The sequence below is a fragment of the Musa acuminata genome, chromosome BXJ1-8 (genome assembly GCF_036884655.1).
Source record: "Musa acuminata AAA Group cultivar baxijiao chromosome BXJ1-8, Cavendish_Baxijiao_AAA, whole genome shotgun sequence".
NCBI classification, from domain to species: domain Eukaryota; kingdom Viridiplantae; phylum Streptophyta; class Magnoliopsida; order Zingiberales; family Musaceae; genus Musa; species Musa acuminata.
The window spans coordinates 46,077,686-46,102,370 of NC_088334.1; the positions used below are offsets into that span (position 1 = coordinate 46,077,686).

The window sequence follows — 24,685 nt, forward strand, 5'->3', positions numbered from 1 at the left end:
GTAATTCATAATTTGCACTGTCATTATAAATCATAATTTAGGAATTGATAAAGACAGAGAGGGGATGTATCCATACCATAATCTGTCTGCCGGACACATTTGCATTATTCGAGGTCTGGACTCCGGTCATCCTCAGCCTATGATGAGCTTAAACAGTCCTTTATTAGGTGAAGGACATGGTTATCTTGTGATATATTTCCTGCTATGTCAAGCAAGATGCCATCACTTCTTGCTTGAACTCCATCAGAGAACGTTAGATCCTGCAATACTTCCTTCACAGCCATGTCCAGCCCAAACAGAGAATTCCCAATACCACCTAATCTTTCTGGTAAAGTTGGTGAAGGTCTTGACACCTCAACTAACTTAACCTAGAACATTAATAAAGAAGAGTCGAAGAACAAATCCAATGATCAGTAGTTAAACAAAGCTTCCATTTGCAGTGTATTAAAATGATCATTTGAGATAATGAACGAAAGGATTCTCATTACAGTTTCCTGCAAGTTCCAAATTACAAATTCACTCCTCGTATATCGAAATATATCACCAAATAAGATCATATTCCCTTGGAAAATAACATATTAGAATGCATATATATATGTGCAGAAGCAAAGTATGCAGGGTTATGGCAATAAATGGACACAGAATCCTAACATTAACAAACAAACTTAAGAGCAAAACAGACCTTAATATATAGAGGCTGTTTTCCTTAACTTTAGACACTCAGGGCACAAGGGAGCAACTTGATAATAAACCAATATACATATAGCCATGCAAAATAGCAGGGTATCATATTCTCAGTGACTTAATAAAGCTGGTCTTGTTTTAGATATAGGCATGGCATTTGATCGAAAAAAAAGCTGAAGAAACCTAACCTGTTTATCATGTGGTATCTTAGCTTTGTATTTTGCAACGGCGACTGCTCGCGAGAATCCACCGATAGCATCAACCAATCCTTTAGAAGCTGCCTCTTTGCCGGTCCATACCCTCCCTTGAGCAACCTCCTCCATCTGATCTACCTGGAAGGTAATGATGCGATGAGATACATGCTGTCTTTCTTAATGGTGGATGTGCAAAACCTTACAGTCATCGATCGTGACAAAGCAGCTTTGTCTCGAAACTGTGTGTAAGCATACTGTGTAGACTTGGCAAACAGTTCCGATTCATGTGGTCTGTACCAACAAGAACACCCTCGTTAGATTTTAGCTGGATGCAGAACAGTAATGCCTATTAGAACTTTCAGAAGAAGGGGAAAACCAGTCAACTACTTATTAAGAGAGATTATATTCGAAACATTTCTTAAACCAACCATAAGACCCACATTCTGAATCCTATCTGATGAATAAAGGTTTCATTAGATGATTTCTTAAACCAACCATAAGACCAGTAAAAGATGCTGGACAATCTAGTAAAATGTTTCTTTAGATAATTTCTCATCAGTTACAAGCTATACAAACTTTTGAAAAACAACAGATACTCACCTAAGAGGACGCTGTTCAGCAACATTAAGCTCAGCATATTGACCCCGTGACAGAATCTCCTTGTTGAGATCAATCGTCCCGTATAACTTGTTTAAGCTGAACCTTCCTGCAAGTACTAGGGATCAGAACCCAATAATTTTCTGAAAGCTCTTTTTTTGGTAGTAGCATAGAATCTAATTCAAATATGAGGCTTGAACACAAATAGTTGATTGTGTAATATGCACGAGAACAAAAAGTTCCAGTTATCTGCATTTAACTATGTACTTACAAAAGTGGACAACAACATCCAATCTCTTTTGGCACATTATCAAGAACAAAAAGGAGTGACCTTGGATCTAACAGCCACTGCACAGTACTATCGAAAAAAGGTTGGTACAATTTATAGGAGTAATTTTAACTGCTTTGTTTTATATGTACTGCTTAATGTGTCTGGTCTAGCATAGAAGAAATGATGAAGCTAACCACAGAATTCATGTATGTTAGCCTATAATGTTTCATTTATGACCTTAGTTGACTATCCACTATCATAACTAATGAATAAAAGAGAAATTCCAAACCTTAGTTGAATAAAAGAGAAATTCTAAGTAATTATATCGCCAGATCCTTAAAACTCACTAATTGTATGTATTCTTTTTTATTTTGAGGCAAATATAGTGATTGAATATTAATCTCTAGAAAGAGAGTCTGCCATGATTCATATTGCAAAAAGATGTGCTATTGCTTCCCATACCGATTTTTTTTATCATCCACTCAAGCACCACCCACGATGTCATAAGATTTAAAATAAAAAATTAATGGGAGGGGCTGTAAGGGCTATTTGAGCACATCAAATAGCATAAAGCATTTGACTGTTCTTGACAATGTGGATGTATAAAGCATTTCTCTGTGAAACATAACTTAAAGCATTAAAAGGCAAATGAATGAGATCAAATGAATAATAATTCTATTCATAGCATAAGAAATGGTATCTCATTGTAATATAATACAACTAGAAGGTGAACAATATTTGCAATGAACTAATAGTCTTAAATTAGTAAAGAAAAAGGAATTGGCTCATATATGCAAGTTGAGTTACCTATTTGTGGTTTGAGCATTTTCACCCATGTTGGCAGTAGCAAAAACCACCAAAGCAGACCCAGTCCATCTCAGTATCAAACTACAGGATACTACATTATGAGATCATTGGAGGCAACCACAGGTTGACCACAAGGCTCGTGATTTGTTTTCTGTTTTGTGGGCTAAATATAAGCTGATCATGGTAATTAGATAACACAAACAGGTCTGTCACAGGGTTGACTCTGATTATATGTTAGAATCTTGACAGGGATGACAAAGGCTTAAAAGAGAGTTTATGAGGACCAGCATTAGTCTGTGATCTACATGAGTTAAATTGACCAGACTAAATTAGATATTATAAGAACATGGAATCACAATAACTTGAAGCCTTGATGTGAGGAGTGAGGACTTGCATTGTTGCAGTACTATTCAAAAGATCCATTATGCTATTGCAGTAATTTCCTCGCAAATATAAAAAGGAGTAAACCACTATAATCACCTCTGACAACACCAATTGAACCAGTTAAAGTGAGCTTCTCAGCTAGGATAGTTCCTGCTGCCATAGCCAAGTAGTATCCTCCACTTGCTGCAACATCAGACATTGATGCAATCACAGGTTTAGAGGCAGCAAGAAGCTTGATCTCCCTCCAAATTCTGTATGAACAGAATCATCATTGTTGACAGAAAGAACACCACACGACATCTGGCAAAACTTAATACCAGACATATGATGATTTATTAGAGACAATCAACAAATCAAATTGGCCTACCATTACACCACATTGCATACCATGGATATATATCTTATGTATTCATCCAGATGAAACTACTTCCACCTCCTAAATTTGTTGCATGTGTATTATAGCTTGGGCAACAGGGTAGTGAAGAATGTTGAACCACTCACTAGAGCATTTTATTAAGATTTAAATGGTCTTTGTTATTTCGGTCAACAGAAACACTGAAATGTATTCCTTACCATCTTTCTCTGGTATCCGCAGGAGCTTATAGGTCACTCATTTTCCATCTATGATCCCTTTCAGGTGCATCTGACCTCAACTTGATCTAAGCATCATTTTTTCGTCCAAGCCTTGCTGCTTCCTCCAGGCCACCGTTGTTTAAAAACAAGCCATCCAATTAAAAAAACATGTTTTATTTTCAAATAAGGCTGATAATTCATTATTCATCTATTGTTTGATTAAAAAAATCTTTCTACCTACTTTTGTGCGTCACACTAATGCAAGAATATTATCTATCATCATGTGACATTAGCAGATAACAAATTAATCATTGAAGAAAAAATAAGATATGGTTTTTAGATGTAATAAAATCTATTGAAAAATTTTCTTCTATTACTTTTATTTCTTTAAGTGGAAACCCTAGGGAAAGGTCATTTGGATAGCTCTGAGCATGATTCCGAAACTGCCGATTCTGGTCCTACCAAATTTGGAACCGGATTCAAACTGGTTCCAGGCAGTTGTTCCGGTTCTGGAAGTGTCAGTTCCGATTCTAGAAATGGAACTGTCGATTGATAGAAAAAGAAAAAAAAAAAATAAATTGTTCCACCAAAATTCAAACTCAAATCATTATACTTTAAATTTAAACTTTAAGTACTAACCACTACACCATGAAACTTATTGTTGTTCTACTTCTTTCAATTTCTAAGAACTGAAACCGAACAGTATGGCCTCGATTTTGGTTAAGTTCGAAACCGCCAAACCATTGAGCCGAGGTCAAGGCTACATTTGGATATATGAAGCAGTCATGTAAGTCCCTTTAAGGTGAGCCACGAGGAAAAGTGGGATAGAATAATAAGTTTGATTAATAACTGAGAAAATTACTTTATCACAAATAACGAAATAAAGAGTTATAAAGATTACTTGAAGCATAAACTAGGAAAATATCATAATTGCCCTGGATCCTAGCCCAAAGATGTCACAAATAAGGTGTTCATAGCATTTATCTATAGTAATCACGAGTAAGTATGTTACATGAGTCCAATAAAAGTACATGAGAGACTCCATCATAGAATTTACATATAAACACATTAAATATAAATATCCATATATAAAAACCATTAAATTTGCAATAAGCAAAAGCATTTTAGAAACAAAACATATGAGAAGGTACACTCAGGACATCATGGAATTAATGATGGTTAAGAGATAGAGATCAATACATTGTTGCAAGACAAACGTGTGTTTGTGGCAAAAGGGAAGGTCAGTTTATGGTGGAGAATAAGAAAAGAAAAAGGGAAAAAATATATAACTTAGGGATATGAGAAAATTGTCAGTTAATATCACTTTTGAACAATAAAAATGGAATTACAAACAATCTTTCTCATAATAAGGACTGCTTGGAACTGTTAATCCTTATTTATTCAATTAATTCTTGAATTCTTTGGTTGGCATAAGGGTTTTTAGATGGTTTATTTCAGCCTTACACCTGAACCAAACAGGCTAATAATGAATTTTTATTGTTTGCAGGACTATTGTTTGCATGACTATTGTCTATTAATTTTTGTGGTTCTGACAAACATAATAGGGTAAGAAGAATTTTCTTGTTAGTGAGAGCGCCACGCATAATTACTAAAATGAAGTTTAAGCTATAAGCACTTACAGATCAGAGGCGAGAGCATCACCACCAGGACTGTCAATTCTCAAGATAACAGCTTTATACCTATCTGAGTCTGTAAGAAGAAATTGCTTTCACTTAAAGTTCAATACAAATTTTTCCAGGCAAAATCTTTAATATATGATTAACAAATTCCAAAGAAAGAAACTAAGATTTACTCTTTAAAGCCAACAACATCAATGATCAGTTTCATCAATGCAGAACAAACAACTAAATAAAAGAAAAGTGTCACATGAATACATGGTACAAGAAACATAATAATTATGGATGTCAAACTCAAGCACTGAAGCTAATGAGCACTGACTAAAGACAAACTTGATCGAATATTTTTAATTGGTGAAACTCATTTACAGGCAAAAATCTACACAACTTGCAAGGGATGTTTGGTTGGTAGGCTCATTCAGCTCAACTTTTTAAGTCTATACTGGGCATAAATATCTTTTAGCAATGTATATCAACTGAAAATGAGGAAAAAGTGAAAACAAGTGTACTACTACTACTAGTATGGGCATCTATAAGAAATCAGCATAAATAGAATGATGAATATCTTCATAAGCTAATAAGATTCAGTGCAAAAAGAAGCTACACAACTGGATCAGTATGATTATCCCCTTGCTTTCTATATCCATTAGATCAATAAACATATTAATGTTTCAAAACAAAATTTCTAACAACATCTCAATATTTATCACACAGAATGGTTACAGTTTTAGACAAAAGAACACTCAGCTAGGAAACCAACCTCTGATACTGCGGATCTTCTCTATCAGCTGTTCGGCCATGATGCCAGAACCAGCAACACTTAATGGTCCTCGAGTACGGGTGATGTTTCCAGAGGCTCTAATTATGGCAATTTGTTCTCTACCACCATCTAAACCAAGAGTTGATTTTCTTACTCTTGAGTATTTACTGTTGAAGCAAAGCACGAAACTTTAGTAAGAGCAATAAACTAATACAAAATGTTCTAGTGGGAATCTGTAATACTCTTATCTAATATTTCATGTAGTACAGCCACAACAAACATATTAGTTAATTTGCTCTAATATAAGCAACACTAGTAAACACAAAAAGAAAAATACCTACTTTCACTATAAAACTGAAGCACAAAAAAGAACTGGAATTTTTAAGCAACATATGAATTTGAATTTGCTAGGCATGTGACAAGTTAAATAATAGCAATATATTAACTAACTAATCACTTATACTATCTCTAAGGGTACTTTTTGCTACTTATGATGATTCAGAATTAGCAACCTAGAATCAACAACTTTTGGCTTGTTCATAATCTTAGTTTTCATGATTAATGTTCTAATTGTGATATGAGACAGGTTTATAACCTATGAACTTTTAGGGCTTCCAAATCGGTTTTTTCCTTGTAAGCTAATGCATCTCACAGTATTTTCAAATTCTAATTATAGACTAAACAATAGCATTCATAGAATTCAATGCACTGCTTATCATTGTTCCTTATGAAAATGAATATCAAACCCAAAGTTCATGATGCAGAAGAACAACTGTTGCAAATTGCACTTGAAGAAGTTCAACACCAAGCCAATTGTGTTAAGATCAAGAATGGAATTACAAGTTTGCAAGTTCAAATTTTTGAATGACACAAATGGCGAGACTAGTTTTCATTGTGACCAGCTATGTTGGAAAAGGTTACAAGTGTTATTCCCAAACAATTATTTGCATAATTAACAAAAGGATACTTTTGAGTACAGGTGCTTTGCTCACAATCATACAGCAGAAGATTAGCTATGAGCTCTGAATTCAATAAGAATTATAAATAGCAAATGAGGACTTTAATGCTCTATAGCAACAGCCTATTTTTCAGAGCCAAAAAAAAAGCAAGGCAGTATCTGAGAAACTCGTCAAAGTAAAAGCAGACTTTATAGTAACAAATTCAAAGGAAACCTCACATCATATTAGTTAATAAGAAAAGGAAAACAAAGAGTTTCAAGCAAGGAATGCCTCATCACCCGAAATAATATGAAACGAGCTGTACGTACTGGTCTGGGCATAGATCGATATACGGACCACCCTATTTGCCACCCGATCCAACTTAGGAAAAAAAAAAATAACTAAAATAGCAATGGGGCCCATCCAACTCAGCATTAAAAAAAAGAAAAAAAACCTAAAACAAAAACTACGGCTCATGAACAAGAGCCCTCTAATTGCAACACTGCTGCCATCATTGCTTTGTGATGTCATTGCTGCCAATGCGTTCCTTCTTCTTCCCAGGTACACTCCCAATACTTCTCTTCTTCCTTCTTCTCTTCCACCGCTTCTTCTTCCTACTGCAATACTTCCTCTCTTCCTCCTATTCATCCATCCATCCTTCCTCTTCTTCTTTCTCTTCCTCTCTGAAATGCCAATATGTACCGGTGTACCATGTGGTACCTTGATATTGACCGGTATACTGGTCCGACCAAATCACCTAAACGGGTCCAATAAAATGGTGACTAAAGCTTTCAAAAACTAATAAAAAAACAATGATGACTAAAGCTTAAAATGATGCAACGTAGAAGAAACAGGCCCAATAAAATAGTTATAAAGATCAAGTAAATATCATTTGCATATTTTGCTCGTTAATTTCCTCAAGACCATGAAATAAAGTACTGCAGTATACCAGCTATTGTTATATACCGGTTGTCCTTGCCAATGATGGTCCACCAATACCAATAAATATTGACGTTTTAAATAAGTCTTTATTGAGACATGCGAATTGGTTAGTGCATTTGTTGCATGAATAAAAGGTCTCATGTTCGAGTTCACGTGGGAGCGTTATATACGCTCTTTAATGTAATGAAAACACCTTCTATTTAAACAAAAAGTTTTTGATAACTTTAGCAGCATAATAGAGGTACATCATATTGTACTGATTGGTACAGATTGATCAAACAAGTTTCCACTATGGATTATGGTGCTTAAATCCATGCTTGAAGACACCTAAAATCACAATGTTTATATATCTTCCATATCTGAAATGTCTTGCTTGTTCATTAATGGACGGGCAATTTATCTAACAAAACCTCTGCTTTTCACTTTTACTGCTGAGCGTTCCTGTATTCATTTTTTACACCAAGTTTCCCCTTCTTTTACAAGTCTCAATTTTGCCCCTGAAAGGTGACCAGTTTGGTTCAATGGGAGAACAGTGAACCAAACAAAACTGCAGCAGTGAAATGTGAATCAATCACTTCTCAAGGCCAAGATTGAAATTTGAGAATAAGATATGCTTTGACATAAAAGATGGTAACAGAGGGACATGAGATATCCGAATTGGTATATATCAGTCCAACCAAGAACCAGCACCCCGATCGGGTAATTTGCCCGGTTCAGTTCAAAATAAATATAATATTTATTTGGTTTTGGTGGTGACAGTTGTCTTTTTAACTTTACCCCACTCTCTATCTCTAACTTCCCCCCCTATTGGCGCCGACCAGTATGCCAACATACCATGTGTCGGTATGCCACTATGTACCGCTGCCATGCTAGTCCAATCAAGGATCGTATGGGTTCAGTTTTGAGATTTAAAACCATGGTTTCATTCATTTTAAGTAGTTAAGGCTAATTACTCAACACTTCCAACTCAATACATCAAGAGAAAAAATAATTTATTTAAGAAAGTATATGCACAAATAGTATCATGAGTTCATGATGGTGCGCTTTCAAACCTTCAAAAGTGATTTCCACGTAACACTGAATTGTTGCAATTCCAACCAGTCAATACATTTATGATAATTTTGAGATTGTATTACCTGTAATCAACCATAAGAAGCTTTTTCTTATTCTTTTGGCCCAACCTCTCCTTCAGCATTGACATGACCTGCCTTATAGCACCAGAAATCATATAAGACTCTAATTAAGTTACATTCTTATATTTAAAGAAACGAAAGGAAAAACTAAACTATTATAACTTTAAAGGTCTATTATGTTGCTGGTCTGAAACTAACTTTTTATTGTTGTATATCAAAATATAGAGAATATAACAGCAGACACAAAGATTCTTCTGTATAGTTTAAATTGGAATAGGTCTTACAACCGGTTGGATTCAACTAAAGCTTTTGTGTATAGGTTAAATGTCAAACCATGATTATTCCTGTACTTTCAACCAGATCAAGATGGCCTAGAATCCACTCTCTCTTCTATACCTTGTCTTTTCATTCACACTGAATTAAATGCTTAGCATTTATCATGCATTTCATCATTTCACTCGAGCAGAAACATTAAGTTTGCTTTCTGCATACCCAAGTAAAAAGCTTGTCACAATGAATTCTTATGCCATAGGCTATAATATCCAATGACTATAAGATCCAATGATGCCCAGCCATCCTAGGAGCACCATAGCTCAGCCTAATTATTTCTCCATAATCAATCAAACCTACTTAATAGTTTTTGAAGTTTTACTTCCTTTTTCCCCACCTGATATTGATATCTTGGTTTGAACAAGGATTCCTTGTACATACTACAGCTGCCACAGAGTGCTATTACCATAATCAACTACTTCATGCAAGCTTAAAGTTCAAATTCCCAAAATCATATTATTTTCAACCTCATGATTTGCCTGATGGTTACGTTCAGGTGTCCAACAACATGATCTTGCATCCTTACATGATTGATAACTCCATTGTTTTGTAAACCGAATTCTAAAGCAAAGACCAATTTTCAAGCTCTACGTCAATTTTTTTCAATAACAGCAAAAACTTTTTTTTGTAAATATTATTTCATGCGCCTCATATGTCATTTAATGGTCCAGTCAGAAACTTGCACCTCATCATCATACATTATATTCGTTATCCAACCTTCTTCTTTAAGCTTTTCAACTCGGAAAATTCCTGAGTTAAGAAAGTCCTCAATTTCTTCCCTTCTCTTTCCTGGAAAAGAAAATATTAGAATTCCAGAATATTAATTTTGAAGTAGACAGCAGAACATTCAATCACTAAATAAGATGTGTAAAAATACCTTGACTTGAAGATACTGTTTCAAGCCAATTTTCATAAATATTATCAAGCAAAGAACTCAGCATTTCACGAACTTCATTAGACATGCCTTTACATGCAAGCTGGTCCCCAAAACTTTTGTATTTACCAATCCTGTGAACTTCTGGATGAACCCCTGCTTTCTCAAGAACACCTGCAAAAATGAGATGCAAGTAATATTAAAGCATAGCTAAATCTAATCTAGGGTTGCTATAACTTAGGACTTCATTAAATAGAAAGACAAGCCGTGTTCAGCAATATATGAGCTAACACTCCCAGCTACTACACTAACAGAATGCTAAACACATCTAAACTGATTCATACAAGGACTCAAGAACAATCTAAGAGGAATCATGTAAATATTATCATTAGTAACAAAAATTCAAACATGACTGTGATGCATAGCAGAGAAGAAACATGTTGCACAGGCGACCATAGCCAAGAAAAACACAGGAAACACTAACAAAATGGAGTTCTTTTGTATTATGACTAGTTCTTCCTCCTTCAGAAAGAATAAGTTTTATGCAGTCGCATCATATACATCAGATGTTAAGTGAACAGCTCATTTATGTCATTTTCAGAAATACTTCAAAAAATCAAGTCATTGATGATGAGGATGTGACAACGCATGAGAATTTCATAATGGACCATTTTGAAGGCCATCATGACAATTTTAAGAAGGCAACATTCAAATCAAAATCATTAACTGCTCCAATGTGATAGGCAGGTTGCAAAAAGTCATTATTTCTGTGTATCCTGGAGTAAGCAATACCTGCTGATAATTGGACCAAGAAGAAAAGCAAAATAGGTTGTTACCTAGCACCCTGAGCAAGCCTTTCTAAACTAGAAAACAAAAATACATATTTAACACATTACAAAAAGTATGGAAACCATAAAAGAAGATAACCATGCACAATATTGGTAGAATGCATACCGCCAAGAAATGCTGATTGAACTGTCAAACCATACAATGCAACATAAGCACTTGGAGGAACATAAAACTCTCCACAAGCACATGCAAGGTAGTACTCCTTCTCTCGACATTCAGGCAAATAACTGATGATGAACTTACCTATATAGGATGCAAATCCACGTTAATGGGAAAAATGACTTGATTGCAGGATTTGGAGCAAACAAAAAACAAGCTCCAACTATACATACTCATGTAATTGATCAGATTAACAAAGATATACAGAACCCAAATGTTTCATCTATCCACTTTGTTGCCAATCTACACAAGCATAAAATGTGAGTTTTTATCAAGAATCTGACTACTGATTGGTCTTTGATATTCTAAATGCATCATATATTTTAAAATCCTGCACTCAATCATGATCCACAGATTATGAAATATATATAAACATCACATTCAACATTTGTAAATTATGAAAAAAAAAAGGAAAAAGAAGTTTCATCTTCAAGTTGACTCAGATAAGTTTAATCATGATTTTTGGATTTTAAGGAATTTGAAGATTGTAAATGGCCCACCACTGATTTGAGTAATTAAATTTTAAATAAACATACTAGTGTAGTGCATGTTTCTATCACATGTCTCTATCAAGGCATAAATATAAATATCACTAGTAGTAGATCACCAAAATAAATTAAGGTGCTGCATCACTTATTATATGCATTCTATGCATGTCCACACACACAAAAGACAATTAATACAAATATATTTTATTCTCCAAAAGCATGACGCTCCATTCCATGCTTCTCTTGCTGAAAATAACATCTTTTATGCAGACATAATTAGGTCAATAACCTTAACTTAGAAGCACTTAAAGTCCATCTCTACATTCAATTCATGATTATTATTCCTAAATATATGTCAAAATAACGTAAACCAAATTAATATACTCAATCTAAACTTGTGTACCCCTTGGTGCTCTATATTAAAGAAGCTCATTTATATATATATATATAAAAAGATTAAAAGCACAGCATATCAACATCGACATTCGACACTTTAAGTGAAGATCAAGTTTTGATAAAAGATTCATAAATGCATTATGTATCTTTACCTGACTTCTTAAAATTCATTATATGCCTCCGTATTTCATCAAGTTTGCCCCATCCACAATTAAGTGGTTCTATATGAAGATAAATACCAGATATTCGAGGATCATATGCCGCTTTCATAAAATTTTCACATATTTGTGGTAGAGACAGCCCTGAAGAGAAGCGTGTTGTCAACTGATCAGATATCTGCATCAAGGTAAATACAAGATCCCAATGGATTGAAGCGATTGAAGATCCACTTAAAATGCATTTAAGATTATAATGAACTGAAGCAGTCAATAGCCCACTTATTATACTAATTGCCTTGATCTGCCTGCCATGGTCTCAAGGACACACAAGTCCTAATTACCAATAATAGTTATCAGATTTTTGTAACAATAGGCTCTTTAACTGAAGAAACCAACTTTAGTGTTAAACAGTTAAAAGAGCTTCGTCAAACATTAGGCATGACCTGGAAGTTAGTCATCATGCTCTAATACTACAAGATACATCATTGATACTTGTGTATGCCATATGATACATCTTACTTATTCATATAGTGACTCAATCATTCACATGATTGCACAATGTTACATTATAATAGTAAACTCAGAGCAGTTCACAATTACCCTCCTCAGACGACAATGGCATATACTGGACTAACTAGATCAACTATTGATAACCTCTCTTCATTAATTCAGCATCTTATATTTTAAATCCCACAAAGAAGGGCATGGTGACGTAATTCGTCAGACCTAACAAGCTTGATTGTCTTTCCACCAATGACACAGTTCATGCTTTCTCAATAGCTGCCTAATTCAGCAGCTCCCTAATCACTGCTAGATGCGGCTCCACTAGATGAAGGCCATCGTTGTGACCAAAATATAGGGACACATATACTATCACGGTATGTCATGATTGGTTTGGTCCATTGATCTTCCATTACGCCAGTTTGAGTGACTCCCATCCTCGATGATCCTTCATGGCTACTTGACCGGCAGTAGGTATGTAGTACTCTGTACTAATATTGTTGCTCTCAACCCTAATTGCTTCATCTAATCCGATCTTTGTTTCTAATATTGTAAAATATTTAGGAGTTACAGGGCTGTGACAAGAACATAAGAATCGGACCTTGCCGCGGAGCTGCATCTTGAGCACGCTCCCCTTCTGCACGCGCACCCAAGGCAAAGCAAAGAACAACCTGAGTTTGACGACCAATCTCCTCCACCAACCGAACTCCTCCATCTCAAACTCCCCCGTCGGGTAGTCCAGACCTGAGTCGGAAGGCGGCGGAGGAGGAGAATTCGGGGGATTTCCATCGTTTCCGATTCTCTCGGACCGCCCTGCATCCTTCACTCCGTCGGCGGTCGAGGCGAGGGATCGGAACGGGGAGCAACAAAGGCGATCGGAGGTGGAGGGGAAGAGGAGAGGGGGAGGAGGAGGAGAGCGACGGAGGAGCGCGGACAGGTGCGGTTGGAGACCGAGCATGGAGCAAAGGGATTGCCTGCAACGTTGAGATAGTTTCAAGAGGGGAATTCTAGAAGACATCTCTCTTCTCTCTCGTTGTTGTGAGGACGAAATGGAGGGAGGGAGTGGAATGAGGAAGAAAAGAAAGCTTCTCTCGTCTCTCTCGGTGTCACGAGGAGGAAACGAAGGGAGGGAGCGGCAAAAGGAACGGAGGAAGAAAAGATTGCTTTGGTACTACGTCTACTGAAACCTATAAATGAGCTATAAAATGGGCTCCGATTGCCATATTTCAAATGATTTAAAATCAAATAAGTTAAATTTATTTCTCCCGTAATAGTTAGCTCTTTCTGTTTGGACCCAAAAAACAAAAAAACCAAAAACATACAACAAACAAATCCTAAATCATTTATGACACAATTGTTAGTAATTTATAAAAATATTAACTCTTATTATATTGGATTAGAATGACGATGAAAGTTAACTTGATATTTGTTTGTTACCAACCTAATTTTTTTTATGTGCAAATCCTTATCGAACTATATGAGATTATGGAGAGCTGCTCCTGTCAGATTGAAGACTCATTTCAAGCTATTATCACTGTACACGGGAGTCCCCTTGAAACATGTTCTATCTGCACTTGGATGATCAGCAAACCTGTAAGAGACAACACATTTGGATTAGAATCCAGCAAGACATCTTCAGCTAGAAAGGAGAGGCGTAGCCTATAAAGTTCATGGAGAGACACCCAAATCTCACCACAGGATGATGAAACTGCGGAACATGAACAGCCAGTAGCTTGCACATGATGTCCTCCCAGAATCTGAGCAACACAATTTAGCTGACTGGAACAACGAAAATACAAGTTCTTTATTTCGACACGAACCAAGTCTGCACACCAGAAACACAGTAATAACTAAGCATTACCAAGTTTAAGACTCCAAATTCATGAAATAGCCATCACACAACTACATACTGCTTTCAAAGGTAATAAGCCCAACATCGGTATCATCCTTGAGATGATTATCAATACTAAGCAGAAGAGGACACTTTATCACTCGTCCTCTGACTCTGACTCGGCATTCTGAAGCCATTCTATGAAAGGCTTAATATTCTTCCAAACTGCGGAGCTCTTACTGGCACCGGTCAGACCTTCTTTGTACCACTTCATTATGCACTCTTCCTCCAATACATCTCCATCGTAAAGAGATTTAGCCGCCAGAGCAACTTCCTTCACTGCATCCCCACCAAACTTCCCACAGAATGCTTCCATAGCCCGCAGCAGACACATCTGAGATTCCTCATCCTGCACTGCAGCTGCAAGGTACTTTTTCTTCTTGTCAACCTCTTTTGCGAACCCTTTACCTGCACCTTCACCTTCAAAGAGGGCTTCGAATAGTGCATTCATTATCTCTTGATGGGACCCAGGCAGAGACGAGCTAAGCTCGCTAGGTTTGGACCCCTTCTTCAGCATAGCTTTGATTTCAATAATTAACTGGTTATGAGTGCTAGGCTTCTCCACTACTTCAGGTCCAATTTTTGGAGCTTCCTCTTTCTTCTCTTGATTTACTTTCTTCTCTTCCTCGTCAGGCACATTACCAGTGGAAAGCATCACCATTTCAGCAGTAACAGCATTCAGTTGTTCCTGTATGCGCTGGCGAGCTGCTTCAGCAGATGTGTCAGTCTGCCACTGCACACCATCATCATCATTATCATCAGCTACCTCATTGTCATCAGCCTGACTATCAGGTGGGGAGGAGCGTTCCTCATCTGAGCCTGTTGGCTTCTTCTTAGAAGCAACACGTTTAGAACTTGCTCCATCTTTAGATGATACAGTACCCTTCTTCTTTGTCTCTTTCTTCAGCTTCTTCAGTTCCTCATCAGCAGCTTCCCCTTCCTTGAGTCTTTCCTTCTCTGCTCGTCTCATTCCCTTCTTGTCTTTTGATGCCTTTTTCTGTTCTGGTGGGTTCTTCAGGATAAAAGTAGTGAGCTTGTCCCTCATGTCTACATCAGACACAAAACCACAAGCAGCACATTTGAGGGTGATCATCTGGGTTTTTGTGATTATTATTTCAGTCTCAGGATTACCACATCCATAGCACTGCACATACTTCTTGATGAAGTTCTCTAGAAGCCCTGCTAATTTGGCAGTGTCGTGAGCTCCATTAACAAGTGAAGTGCAAGTTTTCTCATCAAACTTGGATTGGGCACCAAGCTCACAGCCAAAGTACTTTGTCGTGTAGGTGGCTGGTCTGTGCAAGGCCTTTGCAATGTCCACCATGTTCACTACGTTTGTCTTGATGCCATTCCCACGACCTTCTATTTTGGTTATCATCTTTGGCATCTTATACCGATAGAAAGCATCATCGCTGTTTGAAGCGCCGATATTCTGCAAAGCCATGTTTGCCCAAGGAAATATGATAAAGTGGCACTCTTTAACAGTAATATCAGACAATAGAAGCAGGCACTAAGAATCTTTTTTGTTCAATGCCCCAATAACCTGTCACTATAAAGAAAAGTTGCTCCCAGCTGCAACTTCCTAGAAGTGTAGTCTCTCGAAAAGGCTCAAGATGCAGACAACTGGCTCTTTCCAAAGAGCATATGTACTTTTTTCTGGATGTAGGGCAATATTCTCCAAGTAACCCAATCGATCCCAAGTAGAAAGAATCGCGTTCAGACATAAAAAACACCCTGCACTTAACGCCCTCCACTTTGACAGCTACAAGAGGTCCAAAACAATGCTGAGTGCTGACAACTTCAGTTTAAAATTAAGAGGTCCTGCATCACATGAAACAAAACCACTTTGACCACCGGTATGATAAGCAACAACTGTTTGTTCATTTTAAGAAAACCTCAAAAAATAACCTAATCCAAATATAACTGGTGGGAGAATAAACTTCTGTCCGAGAAAGCCTATGGCAAAGTATCTGTATCAAATGTGGATTTAAGGAGATCAAAAATATATATACTTAACAAGCATGGTTTACATAGTTTAAGACTGCTAAAAGGAATAATGTTCTGCTGATGCATGTGCTATCAACCCATAAGAGTGGATGACTGAAAATCATAGCACTGAATTTCACATAATTATAAGATTATGGAGTCAGTTAAGGTACAACTTTATCTAGAAATGTCAACTAGCCAATGAATAAAAACAAAGAGTCAAATTAGGAACAACAATGACAAATTTGGTTGGAAGGGATTGTGAACAGCTTAGGTAAATATTGTTTATGATTCAATGGAAAAACAATATACAATTATCAAGCTTGCTACCTAGTTCCACAAAAATCTAACATTTAACCAGCTTCATGCATCAAGGAAGGTGGCATAGCCTAATAGTAATCGATATTGCTGCTTGTGATAGTCAATTTCCCAGATTTTGGTCTCCACATATTAGCTGGCAGCACTCTTCACCTCTTTCATGGTTACTATATCTGCTAACCACTATCTACTATGTATTATTATACATTGTCCCGGTACCTTCAATAAATTTGTTGTTGAATAAAAAATCATGGGATAAGTTACTAGCCCAATATCTAGTGTAGCACAAGGCTGAACCATGTCAGAATCACCCTTGTTCAAAGGCTTCATGTGCTTGTGAGCCACAATTCTCAAAATATGATTTCAATGTAAGCGTAACCTGAGTACACCATCTCCATATGTATAAGGTACAATACTTGGTATGCACCATTCAACATGACCCAAGTAACCCAAAGCCTACAAACTCCAGTCAAGGGAACTCAACCATACAACCCAATATGCCTAAGATCAACTTATCAGTGATAGATATATCAAACGTTAGACCAAATTGAACACAACCTCACACACTGAGGTGGGACTATTGGAGTGTGATAGGGTGAAGTTCAATGAAAAAAATTCCATGAATGCATTAAATGAGAAAAATATGCTATATTTTGACTCATGATTTAAAATTTCGGTTAACAGACCCATATTCATGACACTGATTGTACCAACTATAATAATCTAAGCAACAAACATAGAGCAACATCGTTTTTGATATTGCAAATAATGGCTCAGAAAGACAACATCTAACAATCAACCATCCAGGCTCTATACAAGTTCCATTTTATTGCATTACAGCAGAAGCAACATATAAAAAGCTCAATCTGTAAATACATATTATTACAGTGCGCACGATATAAATGAAGCATATTCTTATCCTAAACCTAAGTTACTCACCATGTTTTAAATTAGTTCACTTCAAACCTCAATGACTGACCACTATCTTCTTAAAATAAATAATTTCCATAAATTTTCAGTAAAACCAAGTCCTGAACTCATCACCGAAAAAAGATATTAAGCATTTACTGACATCCGACAAATAAAAAAGGAACTTTCAGATAATAGGAAAGCCAGGGAAAGGTTGTTTAAACATTTGCACCTATCTTGTTTTAATATAATATTTCACTAGTACTCAATATCAGCACGGTGTATGGGGTAGGGCCGGTGCTTGAATCCGTGCTTTAATATTGTAGCTATGGCCAGAAAATTTAAACCCTAGAGACATACTTATGTCAAAACCAATTTAACATATCGAAGTTAAAGTTTTAGAGCCATAGCATACATGTCAAACATCAAATTACAAGCTTTAATCATCAATCGAAAATAAGACATACAAATTTCCCAAGCACGTGCTGCCATGACGAAGGAACCAAATAAAACCGTGTTACAACTACAAAAACACAATCAGAAAATGAAATTAACTTTCTCAAATAGCTAAATCAGGCCGAATTTCCCAAAAAGGAAGCAACAGTAACATAAGATATCAAAATGCCCCGACAAATTCGCGGATCCATTACAGCAAGCAATCAACCCACGGCAAAAGAGCGAACCGGATCCAAGTCCTAGAAGGAACCCACTTAGAACAGACACAGTCGTCAAGCATACTGAGAAATCAATCGAAGTACTCGAACGAACAAGGAGATCCGAGCAACAATAACGAAGAAACGAAGGAAGCCGACCACCTCGACGAGTCCACCGCACTTCTCCCCGAGCCGAATTGGGAAGTACAGAAGGGGGAAGGGAAGCGGAGAGCTTTATAGAGGGCGAAAACAGAAGGCGAAGGGACGAAGAAACCCTAAGGTCTACAGATACCTGAATGCGGAGCTCTCTTTAACACATAGAAACTTCTATGCGGATACATCAGCTGCCGGTGGCTTGTCTATAGGTCAAAGATTGCACAGGTGAGGACGAATTCGAATTAGCTCTAACTGGTTAACCAGCGAACAGGGAAGAACACCAGTATGCGCCCGTGTGCGCACGAGAAGAGGCAGACTGACGGACAACGTTGTTGGATTTTCCTGTATTTTGAACCATGTCGGACAGCGATCCTCACCCACTTCCAGTGCTGGACAGCACGCGCCGCAGCGGGAGACGAGAAGATGACATCTGTGTCTTTGAGATTAGGGCCCGACGTGACCGGCTATGGTTTTATTCGAGATATTATTATGTAGTCCATCTCCGCCGTTGGATCGGCTTGTAAACTAGAACGAATCTTGGGCACTTCGTGTCTGGAGTGCACGTCATTGTCATGTATGCACAAAAAATGGCTAACTGATGGTCGCTACTATTTCGATGGGGACTTGAAATAATATATGAATCAGATATGTCAATATTCAATATTTTTATGATCAATTATGATTACAAAACAAATATTACGTTAAGTGATATCTTCAAACATATTTTTAATATAAAATTAATCATACGAGTGATATATGATTGATATATTATAGCTTTAGCTATCATATAAACAATACATGATCGAGTGATATGCAGAGGTTAGATAGACAACATGTGATCGATACCTCGATATTTGGACTAAATCATATTAATGTCTCATATTTGATATGGCTTCCAATTCCGACAACAAATGATTTGATTTGATTGATATTGAGATATGACGAGGCATTTCAATTGCCGCAATGGGTGGCATATGATGAGTCAATGAGGTAACAGTTCTATCACACACTGATAAATCCTGAGAACATATACAAGTCTGATGCTAAAGTTTGATATATTTAAGGAGCAATTAACATAAGCCACTAAATTGCAGGGTGATTACCACAAACTAATCTATACTTTTTCTTTCTTTGACTTCATTCATGCATTCTTATCAAGCATGATCACAATCCAAACATCCTAAAGTGAGTTACAAAGCAGCACATTCCATCTAATTTATGGATCTAAAGCACAGCAAGATGCAAAGATCTGCTCTTTACTTGGATCACCATGTATCGCTCTTCTCTGCCATGAACACTCTGTTTCATTCACGCGAAGGATACTGGCTGCAAGTCTCCTCCTCATCTACGTCGAGTTGATCTGTGACTTCACTTCCATGAGTAACTGATCCTGAGGAAGCATCAGAAGCCAAGGAATCGTCGTCGTCGTGCTCACCGTCGGCAACCACTTGGCCACCATCATGCATGGGTGTAGCAAGGTACATGGTCCAACCAGACTGGCTGCTGTCACACTCTTCTCCCTCTGCAGTTACCTCAGAAGAAGACTCCATGTTCATGCTGATCAGGTGTAGAGCACACAACCTGCAGAAAGAATCCAGCCGAAGGAATGTTAGCTGCAGCTGCAAATGTCAGAGGGAAGGAAATGAACTCACACACACCTCTTTTATGTTCTTCAGCTGTGTGTCTTAAGAACATTGAAGCTATCACAACTCAACAAGTACAGAGAGGTCACAGCATCAGATGAGCTATCAATGGAGATCTTTTGACAGCCCATCAAGCCAAGTAGGAGGAGATGCAGCAGCAACTGGAAGCCATGTTCTAAGGCTTGATCCACATTCTTCCTCCATGGAGAGAGCTGGATTCATGGCTATTAACTAAGCAAGACAGCCTATCCTCACAACTGTCCATCACACACCAGCAACCTTTTTAGCAGTCTTGTCATCAACCCAGAAGGTAGAGATCTTAAATGCACAGTGTGGGGATCCCATGTGGACTCCATGGGGCTTCTTTAGAGATCATCGTGGGGTAGATGAGGCTGTCATGAGAGCAATCAATACTGCTGCTTCATCTACTCTGCGCTTTCTTTCTTCCTTGTCCACCCCAAAAACTGAAACAAAGGTGCTAATGCAATGCCTCCTCAGAGAAAAGGGAACATGGAACTTATGGTGTACAGTCCTAGAGCATCAACAAGTTCTGGTGAACCCTAAGTGTGTGATGACAGAATGCTATTGTTATTAACTTCATAATCATCTAAGCACAAATGTACATTGGTTGTACCTTTTGGCATCTCATGAACTTTCACAAAACCACAACTAGGTTCAGTATAAATGGCAACAGTCACAGGTTTGATACATATGTAATTGAGAACAAACTGAAGGGACTACATATGTCAATTCTCTACACTGATGTTTTGGGACTACATATGGAGTGTTGTTCTCTTCCTCATCATCAAAGTCATTCATGACTGTAGCCAAGTCTTACTTCTGGTTCATTGTTCCTTATCTTTAATGCAAAAAAAACTTGTCATCCATGAAAGATATTGATGCTCCACACGTGTTTCTCTCTTTAATCTCTTGTGAGGAGATATTTTTGGGGCTCCTCCAACTTCATTTGAAGATCATGAAATGAAAAGACAGCTTGACCTTTTAGAAGATAAATACTCTTTTTGCACAATGTTGTCTTACATAAGAGAGTATTTTAGAGAAAATGTAATACAGAAATTCCCACTATCATGCTTCTACAACCACACTTATTGATACACATACACATATCTACCTTCTATGAGATCTATAAATTATATTATAAACATTGTCAACACCACAAAGGGCAGTTTTTACTTCTCAGGCAATACAAATAATAGTAAAAATACATACTGACAAGAGATTGTTCCTGACATAGAAACAGCAATTTCCAAAGCATAATTGATTACTTCAAACAAATGTCAAACATGCCAACATTGTACATAACACACAAAATTTCAGCACTTAAACCAGAATACATGAGAAAACAAAAGATGATTCAGGAAGGCAATATAGATTTGCCAGCATACCAGGACAGTAGCTTAAGCTCACCACTTGGATCTATAGAAAATAAAACTATATCCACCATTTCAAAAAGATCAAACATTTGAAGCCCCATAAATAGGTTTGCATATTCATATAACAATACTTCTACCAGTGTTTTGCTATAGTTTGATATAGTAGAGTGCATCATAAACAATATTGGAAATTCACTTTTGGAAGGGTGAACATGAGACAAGAATATGGATCTTTCAGCTGTAAAAAGAGTTTAGGCAATTATTATGGGGTGTGACAAAAATTATTATGGTTCACAAAACTTTGCTCATCACAGGAAGGCTGTCCGGTTGCTGAATTACAATCAAATTCTGCAGAGAACAAATTTATCCTACACTGTGAAGAAGGAAGTAGAAGAGATTTACTTGAGAAAAGTACAAGCTAAAAATAAGAAAATATAGGATATCAAAGACGTTAAGAGTTCAAGTGTCCAAGTTGGCTGGAGAAGAACTGATGGAATCATAGGAACCACAATGGAACCAACAATCCAACCAATCACAAGAGCTGCAAATCTGGAGACAGGAAAATGGCTAATCAGCAAAAATAGCATCTTTACAACTATTAAGTTTTTACATTATTAAAATCACTTACCCAGTTAATGAGGCTCTCAAAACATTCTTCATTTTGTCATTTAGGAAATAGACACATGACAGAAGTGAGAGTGCAACCTGTACAAGAACAGGAAATAATAAAAAATCAATCAGTAAGTTATAATTTGCCACTAATTAATAATATTCCATCAATGCAAATGAAAAAACATAAATCCCGATTATAAATGAAACTGTAAATACACAAAAACATACTAGATGACTCAGAGTATGGTACTGCCTAAAATGTTAGGATCACATAAAAAACATATAGATCACGAGCATACTTGAAAAGCAGGTCCTGTCTCAGCAGAGTTTATTAGACTCCATGCCCCCATGAAACCAAAGAGGAATAGTCTTCTAAGGATCACATCAGTTGGAGGCATTTCAACATAATCCAGCAATCTTTTTATCCATGGTGGTGATTCCTCTACTTTATTTTTTAACCTGCTTTTCAGATTTATTTTTGACTTCTTACGCTTCCAGAAACTGGCCATAAGTATCTTCTCGTAAGCAGCTTCAATTGACTCAACACTACTCTCATGCCCAGCATATTGATTCAAAAGAAAATTTCGAGCATCTAAGATTTCTTCTTCTGAAGCATCATGAGTCACACCAAGACGTTTATATGGATCCCAGACATTCATTCTAGGAAATTTAGGTACATTTCCTGCAGGAAAATACAACATATTGTGAATGATTGCGTATGGAAATTGCAATACAGGTAAAGTAACAAGAATTACCTAAGAAAACCATCATTTTCAGCTCAGGTAACATACTATACAAGACAAAGACAAGATAGTATCTTGTCCAAGGTTTGGTCAATGCTATCATGGTAACAAAAAGATATGTGCAGATAATCTATTTATGAAGGGATAGAGGCGACACAATTTCAACATTTGGAGCCTAAACAAAGCAATGAGTGCCGCAAATAACAGCTTATCATACTATTAAATCACTTATTATCCAGAATGTTAACGAAAGTCAAAAATAAAGTATGGCCAACAGATTGCATCTGGGGCAATTCAATAGATGCAATTGAAGAAGTGCAAATATAATTCAGTAATAAAGTACCATCAGAAGCTATGAAGCATAGACACTTCAAAATACTTGCTGTGTCCATGTTGGACACCAATTCTTGCCAGATATTATAGACATGTCGGATACTTCAAATAGTATATGGAACACACAGAGAATCTACAACCATCATGCCCAGTATCCATTATTTATAGATTAAAAATGTGGGATGAAAAATAACTCAAAAGTTCCTACTTTTATGCCATCAATACCTCACTACACGTCTAAATGCAGACAAATATTTTATATGTTAATTTATAACTTATCCACACTACCAATACATCTGAATTTGTGGTTCAAACAAATTGCTATTGCTCAACTGACACTCCCAAGAGCCCACTACTCGTTCATTTTCTTTTTTTGTATAATAATTTTGGTTTTTTGAGCTATTTACTTGAGCCTTTTGTTCATGCCAAAGGTGGCAATTTTCACAATATGATGATTTACAAGAATAGGGAATCATAAATCAATTTCCTATAACAAAAACAATCATGACACCGAAACCAAAACGTTATGCGAATGAATGCTAGCCAATAAGAGACTTAAGCTTTTAGGGATTCTTTCATTTCCTTTGTTCAGCAAATAGAGAGTACACGGACACTTGTTTTACTCAGACTAACAAAGATGTTTCTCGCTGGAAATCATGGAAAAGTTCCACTTTTCTTACTGAAATCATAGCTCCCGCCGTCGGCAACACCGCCGAGCGCGACGTCCATGGAACAACTGGGGCTTCTGGGAGCCACAACGCGCGTCCTCCTCGGCACTTTAGGTTTCCTGCAAAACGCCCCACGTGAGTCCAAAATCCGCCGCAAGTACCGGAGGTCTCATAGCATAGAAGAGCGAGTTAGGCACCATGCGGAAAGGAGATCGAGATTTCTAGGGCACGGGTGGCGACGATGGCTCAGGCGAAGCGAGAGGCGAGAGCAGCAGCTCGGAGGATTGAAGAGGAAAAGAGCGGACATCTCCCTCACCGCCTTTCTCTCTCTCTCCTCGAAAAGGAAGAGCCGATCGCTGCGGCGATGGATGTTTATGATAAGACGCTCTCTGGTCGGGCCCCTAAAGCTTTGTGTTTGGGCCGGACGAGGGGTAAGTAGGATCAATTAGGCCCAATCGAGGACCATTGATTTGGGTCCGGTTTAAAATAACGGGCTCACATAAGAACGTTTTTGGATCCGACAAATTAACCCGGATTTCCTACCCATGTGTTTATCCTAAGAGATATTGGTTTTATTAGGGTCCCACATCTGACTCCATTGCTGCTTGTCAGTGAAAGTAATGCCGGTAATTCTGTTGGTGAGTAGAAGAAGTATAATTTGTGTCGGAAGGAAGCCCGTCTCTCATTAAAGAGTCCAAACAGCC

At 37.2% G+C, this 24,685-nt stretch overlaps 3 protein-coding genes across 10 annotated transcripts; all 3 read right to left on the reverse strand.

Annotated features, from left to right (window-relative positions):
* Positions 1-4: 4 nt before the first annotated feature.
* Positions 5-14,256, reverse strand: LOC135585311 (serine protease SPPA, chloroplastic-like). Of its 4 annotated transcripts, none has more exons than XM_065080217.1 (13): positions 14,117-14,256; positions 12,169-12,318; positions 11,079-11,216; positions 10,128-10,298; positions 9,936-10,039; positions 8,924-8,991; positions 5,908-6,074; positions 5,151-5,220; positions 3,034-3,188; positions 1,479-1,584; positions 1,082-1,169; positions 873-1,016; positions 5-368 (listed from the first exon to the last, which is right to left on the reverse strand). In XM_065080217.1, exons 2-13 carry the CDS (start codon positions 12,284-12,286, stop codon positions 138-140), a joined length of 1,560 nt encoding a protein of 519 aa, XP_064936289.1. In that variant the 5' UTR covers positions 12,287-12,318; positions 14,117-14,256; the 3' UTR covers positions 5-137. The 4 variants fall into 4 exon arrangements, with proteins under 4 accessions (XP_064936289.1, XP_064936288.1, XP_064936287.1 ...); XM_065080216.1 differs by having other exon boundaries at positions 12,169-12,352; positions 14,117-14,253; XM_065080215.1 differs by having other exon boundaries at positions 12,169-12,352; positions 13,277-14,135.
* Positions 14,257-14,455: 199 nt separating this feature from the next.
* On the reverse strand, positions 14,456-18,739 carry LOC135585314 (eukaryotic translation initiation factor 5-like). Of its 5 annotated transcripts, none has more exons than XM_065080220.1 (2): positions 18,595-18,739; positions 14,456-16,387 (listed from the first exon to the last, which is right to left on the reverse strand). In XM_065080220.1, the coding sequence occupies exon 2, from the start codon at positions 16,008-16,010 to the stop codon at positions 14,664-14,666; it is 1,347 nt and encodes a 448-aa protein (XP_064936292.1). In that variant the 5' UTR covers positions 16,011-16,387; positions 18,595-18,739; the 3' UTR covers positions 14,456-14,663. The 5 variants fall into 5 exon arrangements, with proteins under 5 accessions (XP_064936292.1, XP_064936291.1, XP_064936293.1 ...); XM_065080219.1 differs by having other exon boundaries at positions 18,463-18,647; XM_065080221.1 differs by having other exon boundaries at positions 18,490-18,639.
* A 3,125-nt stretch (positions 18,740-21,864) lies between these two features.
* On the reverse strand, positions 21,865-24,349 carry LOC135588216 (protein CHAPERONE-LIKE PROTEIN OF POR1, chloroplastic-like). Its single transcript, XM_065080225.1, has 5 exons — positions 24,179-24,349; positions 23,994-24,100; positions 22,537-22,919; positions 22,254-22,330; positions 21,865-22,174 (listed from the first exon to the last, which is right to left on the reverse strand). Exons 1-5 carry the CDS (start codon positions 24,286-24,288, stop codon positions 22,024-22,026), a joined length of 828 nt encoding a protein of 275 aa, XP_064936297.1. The 5' UTR covers positions 24,289-24,349; the 3' UTR covers positions 21,865-22,023.
* Between the last annotated feature and the right edge of the window lie 336 nt (positions 24,350-24,685).

Excerpts from the sequence above, each read along its gene's own strand:
- LOC135585311 (XM_065080215.1), bottom strand. The coding sequence starts at position 13,693 with ATGTCTTCTAGAATTCCCCTCTTGAAACTATCTCAACGTTGCAGGCAA. Across the intron at positions 6,075-8,923 it reads CTTCTTATGGTTGATTACAG|TAAATACTCAAGAGTAAGAA; the intron begins GTAATACAATCT and ends TTGCTTCAACAG. Across the intron at positions 5,221-5,907 it reads GAAGATCCGCAGTATCAGAG|ACTCAGATAGGTATAAAGCT; the intron begins GTTGGTTTCCTA and ends TTCTTCTTACAG.
- LOC135585314 (XM_065080220.1), bottom strand. The coding sequence starts at position 16,010 with ATGGCTTTGCAGAATATCGGCGCTTCAAACAGCGATGATGCTTTCTAT.
- LOC135588216 (XM_065080225.1), bottom strand. The coding sequence starts at position 24,288 with ATGTCCGCTCTTTTCCTCTTCAATCCTCCGAGCTGCTGCTCTCGCCTC. Across the intron at positions 24,101-24,178 it reads CTCGATCTCCTTTCCGCATG|GAAACCTAAAGTGCCGAGGA; the intron begins GTGCCTAACTCG and ends GGCGTTTTGCAG. Across the intron at positions 22,175-22,253 it reads TTGAGAGCCTCATTAACTGG|ATTTGCAGCTCTTGTGATTG; the intron begins GTAAGTGATTTT and ends TCCTGTCTCCAG.